At 58.4% G+C, this 9,179-nt stretch overlaps 1 protein-coding gene across 3 annotated transcripts in view; it reads left to right on the top strand.

Annotated features, from left to right (window-relative positions):
• The window catches only part of COL23A1 (collagen type XXIII alpha 1 chain), a 308,128-nt gene extending 301,595 nt beyond the window's left edge, over positions 1-6,533 (top strand). For 2 of the 3 annotated variants that reach the window (XM_073887590.1, XM_073887589.1), the window contains 5 exons: positions 2,638-2,691; positions 2,871-2,957; positions 3,777-3,836; positions 4,676-4,714; positions 5,139-6,533. In XM_073887590.1, coding sequence (XP_073743691.1) covers positions 2,638-2,691; positions 2,871-2,957; positions 3,777-3,836; positions 4,676-4,714; positions 5,139-5,141 — 243 coding nt within the window. In that variant the 3' untranslated portion in view covers positions 5,142-6,533. The remainder of the gene's footprint in view (positions 1-2,637; positions 2,692-2,870; positions 2,958-3,776; positions 3,837-4,675; positions 4,715-5,138) is intronic. The other variant, XM_025862720.2, reaches the window with a different exon arrangement.
• Positions 6,534-9,179: the final 2,646 nt, after the last annotated feature.

Genomic DNA, 9,179 nt, shown 5'->3' with positions numbered 1-9,179 from the left:
GGGGGCGCCTGGGTGGCTCAGTCGTTGGGTGTCTGCCTTCGGCTCAGGTCATGATCCCAGGGTCCTGGAATCGAGCCCCACATTGGGCTCCCTGCTCCGCGGGAAGCCCGCTTCTCCCTCTCCCACTCCCCCTGTTTGTGTTCCCGCTCTCGCTGTCTCTCTCTGTGTCAAATAAATAAATAAAATCTTTAAAAAAATAAAAGGAAGATGGGTGGATGGATGGTGGATGGATGGATGGAAGATGGGTGGATCGATGATGGGTGAATGGGTGATGGATGGAAAATGGGTGATGATTGATGGGTGGATGGAAGATGGGTAGATGGATGATGGGTGGATGGAAGATGGGTGGATAGATGGTGGATGAATGGAAGATGGGTGGATGGATGATGGATGGGCAGAAGGATGAATGATGGGTGGATAGAAGATGGGTAGATGGATGATGGGTGGATGGATGATGGATAGATGAATGATGGATGAATATGGATGGAAGATGGGTGGATGGATGATGGGTGGATGGGTGATGGATGGAAAATGGGTGATGGATGATGGGTGGATGGAAGATGGGTAGATGGATGATGGGTGAATGGATGATGGATAACTGGATGGAAGGATGATGCATTGGAACAGGAAGGTGAGGAGAGCAGTGTTGCAATATCCCGGTGAGAGATAATGAAGCTTCAGCTAGGGCATTACTGTGGGAAGGAGAGGAGAGGAAATATTAGCCCAAAGTTGATTGGATCAAGTGTCTTTGGGTTGCCAGCAACAGAAAACAGTTCAAACTGGCTTAAACTGACTCCTCACTGAAAAATCCAGAGGGATTTTTTTCACAACCAAAAACGCACAATCCACACAACCCAGCCTTTCAAGCTTATTATCTGTGCTTCTGCTGTGGGGGAATCATTTCAAGTTAGGTGTGGTGATGGGATGGAGGCAGTAGCCTCAGACCCACATCCTCCCAGACCCAAACCCTGGAGAAAGACTATGTGCTTCACTCTCCTTTTAGAAAAGACTCATCAATTCTCACTGGCCCCAGTTGGGTCAATGCTGAAACATCAACTTGGCCGTAAGAAAGGCAGTGCCCTAGTTGGCCGGGCCTGATCACGTGCTCCCTGACCAGAATCAGGGCTGCAGGGACTCTGGTGTCCACCCTGGACTTGGAGGAGAGAATGTCCCCTTGGAGAGCAACTGCAGACACACAGAGTTTCTGACTGGGAGGATGGTGGTCCATCCCTGAGACGGTCCAGAGAAGAAGCCAGTGCTGAATCCTGTTCACCCTCTGGACCCAGGGAGGTCCAGAGTGTGGCCTCGGCGGCCTTCATGGCTCAGAGCAGCATCTCAAAGCCATGCCCACCTGCTCTAGCTGGCAAGCCTCCAGCCCCGCACCCACTCCACCAGGCCCGGCTGCCATGGGGATTCTGCTCAGCCTCCCTGACCACAGACCCGGCTAGAACAGCCCCTGTTCCCGGGACCCCGTGGCGTCTGGTTCATCCCGTGCCACTGAGCATCGACCACCAGCTTCTCTGCCCTCTTGCCTGTCATGTTAGACCGTGAGGGAGGTGTCCTATCTGTTCCTGTGGGGTTTTAATTTACGGAGGTGACCGAGTGACGACCCAGAGAGGTCAGTGCCATTGAAGGAAGGGGGGGTTACTTAGGGCTCCCGAGGGAAGGGCTCACCTTGCTATGCAGGGCCCCGTGGGGAAGCACCAGGTTTGGTGGGGGGAAAGAAAGGGGTGGGGGGCAGAGCTTTTATGGGGGTTTCCTCGGGGAAGGCAGGCGGGGCACAGGAAACAGTTGAAGATGGGCAAGTATGAACGATGCAGGCGGGCTCCGGGCTGGAGGGGTGGCCCGTGGCATCTTGGTACCCTGCCTGGGGATGATTTTGGACAAGGGACGTATCATCTTGTGCGTGAGAGGCAGATAAAGGGGGTGACGGGGAGAATTGTTGGTTTACATACGGAACGTGCTCCCAGGCCGGCCCTTTGCTACCCCTAAGAGCGGGCATGAGGGCGGGGCAGCCTGTCCCTGGCCAGCAAGTTCATGATGTCAAAACATCCTCAGACACAGAAAGTAAAAAGGGGGAGAGGAGAGACCCATCAAATCCGTTTCTCTGTCTTCGGTATCCAGCCCACAACGCGGTTCCTGGTGGATGCTTAGAAATGTTGGTTGCATGAGTGGATGAACAAACAGACGAATGGACAGCTGGATGGATGGGTGGGTGGGGGCATAAGAGATTAAGCCAGAGGCAGAGAAGGGAGGTCACGATTTCTTAGTCTGGCAAAGACAGTAACACAGATATCCCCGAGTTTCCTGGGTCTCTGTCCCTAGCCACGCTCGGGTCAGCACCAGCTGCTTGGCGCCGGGACGCGAGAGAAAGCCCCTGGCCGGCCGCTCTGCCTGAGGGCGTCTGTCCAGAGACACCGGCGCTGTTCTCCCGTAGAGGAAGCAGCGCTGGTGTCCTGAATGCATGCTTGTCTCTAAACCAGCCTTGCACCCAGCCTACGTGTCACCTAGGAGCTGGAGCGGGCCCAGTTTGTGCCGCCAGTAGGCGTGGGGGCGGGGCAGTGACGGATGGGAGGGGCACGGAGATGAATGGAGAGCAAGAGCAAACCTCAAACCTCATTTTATTCCTTTGGCCAGGGGTTCCCTGGACCCCGAGGAGAGAAAGGTGACCGGAGCGAACGTGGAGAGAAGGTGGGGAGCAGGTGGAGAGAAGGGGGGGGAGCAGGAAAGGAGCCAGGGCAGGGGGAGGTTGGAGGCGGGTGCAGCACGACAGGGGTGGCTGCCAGCTGGAGGCCCATCCCTCTGAGAAGTGGAAAAGGGGTCCTGGGCCTGGCAGCCATGGCCATCCCCCCATCTCTCTCCTTGTGCAGGGGGAGCGAGGCGTCCCGGGCCGGAAAGGCGTGAAGGGCCAGAAGGGTGAGCCGGGACCGCCGGGCCTGGACCAGCCATGTCCTGTGGTACGTGTCGGAGCAGAGGGGGAGCCCCACCCCAGGTCTTCGCCGCCTCGGGCCTGTGTCTTCTCTGTCCTCAGAGCTCACTTGCAAGTCCCGAGAGACTACCATGGCTGTCCCTGCCATCATGGAGGCTCCCCTCGCTCTGGTCCTGACTCCCCTCCAGGGGCATGGCTCAGGGGGACCCACCCCCCTCCCCGGGGCAGAGTCCTTGCCAGCGTCACCGCCCCTCTTTTCTCAGCTTCCTTGGCCCTAAAGGGGGTTAGAAGGCTTTGGCTGGTGTGGGTGGCCCCACCTGGCCCCTGCACCTCCTCTGCATGCCCCAGAATCCCTCCCTGCTCCCCACACCTTCCTCCTTTCCTTTTCTCGCACATCAGCTCCTGGCAGCCCACCAGACCGCAGGCCTGAAGGAACCACACTTCACTTCCCTTCCCCGCAGGGCTGGGAGGGTTCACACATCAGACTCTGACGTGGAGCTCAGCAAAGCAGGGCGTTTCCAGACTAAGACCAAGCAGATAGCCATCCCCGGCCATCCCCAGCCCGAATGCATGCCGGCCGCCTTCCAAAGGGGGATCGGGGTGAGGGATCCCAGAGGCCCGGTCCTCGGTTCTTCAGTCTTCTCATCCATGCCGTAAGGGTGCTCATCCCTACCCCCAGATGGCTTGAGGGGTGAATGAGAAAAAGACAAGAAGAGCAGAGTGGTAGGCATACACACAAAGTGCAGGGACACCAGGGGGACGCGGGGGCGGGGGGGCCCAGCCTCGCAGCTCCAGGCCCTGGGCAGAGACTTCCGTCCAAGTCATTCAGCCTTTGTCTTTGAAACAGGAGAATCCCAAATGTGGAGGCAAACGAGGGGCGCCGGGCTCCGGGGGGCCCTGCCCTGCGGTATGAGATGTGGCCTGCTGTGTGCTGTGTGCTGGGCTGGGCGGGGCGGGGCTGGGCAGGGCAGGGCATTCCGGGCACCTGTGCCCACCACTCTGACCCCCCCTCTCCTCTATCCTGCCTTCCTTTCCTTCCGGCCTCTCCTCCCCCCTTCCCTTTGGTGGGGCCACGGCAGTTCCGGGGGCTGTGCTCCCGTGGGTGCCTCCAGAGTGAAGTGTTTTCCGTGCCGGGGTTCCCCAGGGACTTTAGGCTGACTGACGGGTCAGCCATGGCCCCTTTCCAGCTCCCCGCCCTCCGGGCTGCCTGGGGCACCCACCCCACCCCACTTTGTGTCTGAGTGCTGAGCCAGCATTGGCTTTGCTGGTGCCCCAGCCCCCACCCCGCTCTCTACCCTGAGAGCCTCAAGCTGCCCTGTCTGCCCCTCCAACCCAGACACAGGGGCCACTTCCTGGACTATCCTTCAAACGCTCTTGAAGAAACTCCCGAGAGCTGTCAGGCCCCCGCGTGAGGGGCCAGAGCCAGCATCAGGAGCTTCGATCTGGCCAGCAGATTCCAGCACAGTCCCCGATCCTCCACGGTGCCCCGGTTCTGTCCCCTGCTCGGGTGGCCCAACAAACAAAGCCCCACAGGGACGCACTCCGAGCGAGCGCAGTGAGAGGCCCGCCTGTCTCGTGACCTGACTACCCAGGTGGACAAGCATTCGGGCCCTGCCTCGGTGGGGTCCATTGGCCCACGTGGCAGCTCCTGGGGCTATGTCTCCCACCACCCAGGGCAAGAATGTATGGAGTGCAGGGAGCTGACCAGTCCCCCAGCCCCATCACTGAAACCTTTTTCTTTTCCAGGGCCCCGATGGGCTGCCCGTGCCCGGCTGTTGGCATAAGGTACCTTGCAGGGAAGAGTCTCTAGGGCAGGCTGGGAGGAGGGGGACATCGAGGGGGCCTCCAGGGGCTGGTATCTGCAGCTCCCCAACAGCACCTGAATAGCTGGGTTGCCCCATGATGACATGACCCTAGTTTTGACTCTCCCATCAGGTGGCTCAAGGCTTGGGGCCGTGGTCCTGGGTGATTGGGCACAGCCCACCCTGGTGGTCATTCAGGGCTCACTCAGTGCCTGGCCCAGCCAGGACAAAGCCTGGGATTTTGTCCAAACTGCCCCACTGAGAGGAGGCAGAAGCCCTGAGCCGGGGGTGAGAGGACTGGGGACACGCGTGTTCTGGAAGAAATGGGCAGGGCAGGATGCCCAGACCAGGGCGGGGGGGCCTCTGGGGCCTCCTTGCTCACCTTCGGTCTCTCCCTTCTCTTCCAGTGACCCCCGCACCCAGCTCACAACCTGTACAGAGGCGTGTGGACGTTTTTAATTTTTGTAAAAAAAACAAAAACAAAAACAAAAAACAGTAATATATTGATCTTTTTTCACGGGATACACCCCCTGTGTCCTTATAACATTCAAGAGGGTGCGTGGTGGCCCAGTCCCAGAATGATCAGCATTGGAAGCTGGCGGGAAAGCGGACAATCCAGTCCAGGGGAATTGTGTCCTCGTGCGGGGACAGCCGTGGGACTTGGCTTTCCCAGGAAGGAGATGAAGGTGAAAGCGCCTGGCTCAGGAGAGGCTGCAGAGATGCTGGGTTGGGCCCTCAGCCACCTGATTAGCAGAGAGACTTAGCCTCCCACCCCACCCCCAAAGCTCCAGAGCCCTGGGGCCGGCTCCATCCAGAAAGACCCAGAGCTTGGACAGTAAATGCAGCTGTCCCAGCCTCTCTGGCCTCTGGACTCAGCCACAGTCAGCTGCCCACCCCTCTGGGTCCCGGGTTCCCCTGGGCAGGACGAGATTCCTGCCCAGCCCCCAGGGGCTCTAGCTCCCACCGAGTTCAGGAGGCCTCCGTGAGAACACGTGTCCTCTGGCCCGGAGGAGAGGCCAAGCACTCTGACCACCGCCTGAGGACCCAGCTGCAAAGAAGCCTCATGCTCCCGGAGTGCGGAGGACGGCAGGTCCCAGACGGGAGGGGCTGATGCCTCCCGGGTATCTTGCAGCGCCCAGAAGAGGGTCATGATGGGACTTTGCCAGCCCAAGGAGACTGGCCAGCAGCTCAGAGTTTGGGTCTCACTGGCCCCAACTCTCCCACGGGAGAGGACTCTGGCCAGCCTGCCAAAACTGGTCCTTTGGATGAGCTGTGCAGACGAAGAGGGCCTCGGGGCTGGTTCCGGGCCAGCCTGAGCAGGAGGGTCGGAGACCCAGCCACCAGTGCTCTGGAAAGAGGCTTCCCCATCTCTGACAAGAGTCCCCAGCTGCCACCTCCAGCCCAGCGGCTTGCCTCCCTTCTCTGTATAGATGGATATCACTGTGTGTAATAAACCCCAATGTGTGTCTGGGTGTGCCTGTCCTTGCACACTGCCCCGAGCACCTCTGGGTGGGGAGGGACAAGGGGGACACTCCCTGGGTCAGAGCCACCCCAGAAACCAGAGGAACAAACCAGAGGATTGTTCAGGGTCAGGGCAAAGAGAGGGTTTGGAGTTAGAGAGACAGACCCGGGGTGCCTGGGTGGCTCAGTTGGTTAAGCGACTGCCTTCGGCTCAGGTCATGATCCCGGGGTCCTGGGATTGAGCCCCGTGTCGGGCTCCCTGCTCGGCGGGAAGCCTGCTTCTCCCTCTCCCACTCCCCCTGCTTGTGTTCCCTCTCTCCCTGTCTCTCTCTCTTTCTATTAAATAAATAAATAAAATCTTAAAAAAAAAAAAAAAAGACCCAAGGCCTGGCCCTGCCATCTACCGTCGGAGGCCTGTGTCCACTCACTCATATCACGGAGTCCCCATATGCCCCCCGATCCGATGACCAATGAATGCTGCATATCACCCCAGAGCTTACCTTGAAACAACAATATTTCTCTCTTACCATTCTGGGAGTAATGGGCTCAGCTGGGTGGTTGTGGGGCTCACTGGGGAAGTCAGGATTGTGGACAGGGACAGAAGCACAGTGGGGCTCGGGGGCCCGACGGAGGTCACTGGGTCAAGCATCAAGCATCCTTTGGAGCCCCAGCAGAACCTCACAGATCGAATGTCCTCGACAATTTGTAATCCGCTCTTCCCTCCACCCAGGTGCCTCACTGGATTCTATAACCAGTCCTGTGAAGGACAGGGCCTATGTGATGCGTGTCCCTGTTTCCACTTTACATATGAGGGAACTGAGGTTCTTCAGCAGTTCATCACCTGCCCAGGGATGTACAGCCAAGACAGGGTGACAGGCAGACTGGGCCCAGGTTCTTGGATAGCCTCCAGTTGGTCCTTCCAAATTGTTTGGCAGGGCATGGAGTTGGCTAGGCAGTGTCCAGATGCTGGGTGATCGGCCGGCTGATCCTCCTGGGGGTGGCAACCACATGCACCGTCTTCCCCAGACCTCCGAGCTCTCCTGGCGAGACAAGGCCATTCGTGGCCCACTGTTGCCCCCTTGTGGCCTCGGACCGTGTATCATCAGGTCTGCAAATTTCAACAAGCTTCAAAGTACAGAGCGGGTGGAGTCCTCGAAAAGCTTGGGTTGGTGGGGCAAGAGACTGGAGAAGAATGATGCACTCAAGATCCCAGCTGAGACTCGGGATTTGTTCCCGGCCTCACAGCTGCACCTCAAGGACTGAGAGCCTCGTGTCTCTCTGCCTCAAGAGTTCCCCCTTCCAAAGCGAAGGAAGCACATTTGCTGAGCCCCGCTGTGGGCCATGGCGACTAGACTAACCACAAGCATTACTGTCCCCTTTTCCAGATGAGCTGAGGTGGAAGAGGAGGCCTACGCAGGCCTCCTGATCCCCAGGATACTGCTAGAAACACACGGGGTGCTAGTGGTTGTCACAATGAGCGGGGGACACGGCTGACATTCAAATCGGATTCAGCCCCTTCCTCCCACCCCCTGCCTTCTAGGCCTCGGGTGGTACCTCGAAGCCAGCGCATGAGGTAACAGAGGAATGCTGAGCGTGGAGGCAAGGAGTGGGCTTTTCTGAGCAGGAAGAAGGCGAAGCTTCCTGCTGTGGTCCTGACCGTGTTGGAGACACGCTTGGCCCAGAGAATGGCCCAGCCTGCTCTGACTTCCAGCCTCCTGGTACTGCCTCCTGGACCCGGACACCCCAGGAGTAGATGAGCTATGATCTGGGCCTGACTGCAACCTTCTCACCCTTACCCCAAGGTAGGGACAGTCCCTGAGCCAACCTGACTTCTCTGTGCTGCCCTGGGCCACAAGAGGCTTGTGTGTGGGCAAGAGACCAGGCCAAAGATGGGGCCCAAACGGGACTCTCAGACTTCCCCTCCCCCACTCCTTTTTTTTTTTTTAAAGATTTTATTTATTTTTTGACAGAGAGAGAGATAGTGAGAGCAGGAACACAAGCAGGGGGAGTGGGAGAGGGAGAAGCAGGCTCCCCGCTGAGCAGGGAGCCCGATGCGGGGCCCTAACCCAGAACCCTGGGGTCATGACCTGAGCTGAAGGCAGAGGCTTAACCGACTGAGCCACCCAGGCGCCCCTCCCCCACTCCTTTCTAACTCAGTTTGGGAAGACAAAGAAGTTCTGGAGCTGGATGGTGGTGATGGTTGACCCAACGTGAATGTACTTAAAATGCCACTGAACTGTACACTTTACCACAACTTAAAAAAAAAAAAGAAAGAAACTCCAAATGTTCTTTAATAAATACCTTAAGCATTTTACAGCTTGGGGGTAAGACATGAAGAAATCAGCAATGAGAGAGCAAAGCAGAGGGTGAGACTCTTGAAAGGTGATGGGAGGGACAGCAGGAACCTCCCCTTCCCCAGCTTGCTCAGGCCGCAACCTAGGGCCCTTGTTCTGGGTTTGTCAAGGCAGAAAGTCCCAGGGCCCCACCCCAGTCGGGGTTCTCTCTCTGGTTGCCCAGCTTCCCAGCCCCTTGGGGGCCAGCGATTGCTTCTCACTCACTGGACTGACAGGCAGAGCCGAGCTGGAGTCTGGCCTCGGCTGCACACTTGCTGTGCGTCTGGGGAGCAAAATCCCTGTCCTCTCCGGGCCCCGGGGTGTCCCAGCAGGCCTCCCAACGCTCTTCCTGCCACAACACTTCCTGTCCCTTCACCCTGCCTGGATTCTAGCCAGGCCCGTGACCCCCTTGGTCAGTCCCAGCCGTGACACTGCGCTCTCCTGCTGCTTGTGCCTGAGACTGGGGAGTCCTAGGTCGGGCCCCAGCCCTGACGATCTCATTTCCTCCCCTGAGGCTCCTGCTGTGAACCAGGCCCTGGGCTAGGTGTCTGTCACACATTCCCAGTTAACGCTCATGGGGCAACGCATTTTATACACCAGGAAGGCGACTCGGAGACTGAGCCCTGAGCTCAGAACTCTGCAGCGATACGGAGC

This window comes from Callorhinus ursinus, unplaced genomic scaffold (genome assembly GCF_003265705.2).
Source record: "Callorhinus ursinus isolate GAN/ISIS: 27379988/994484 unplaced genomic scaffold, GSC_fseal_2.0 scaffold81, whole genome shotgun sequence".
Classification (NCBI taxonomy): Eukaryota; Metazoa; Chordata; class Mammalia; order Carnivora; family Otariidae; genus Callorhinus; species Callorhinus ursinus.
This window is presented reverse-complemented; position numbering and strand designations above follow the sequence as displayed.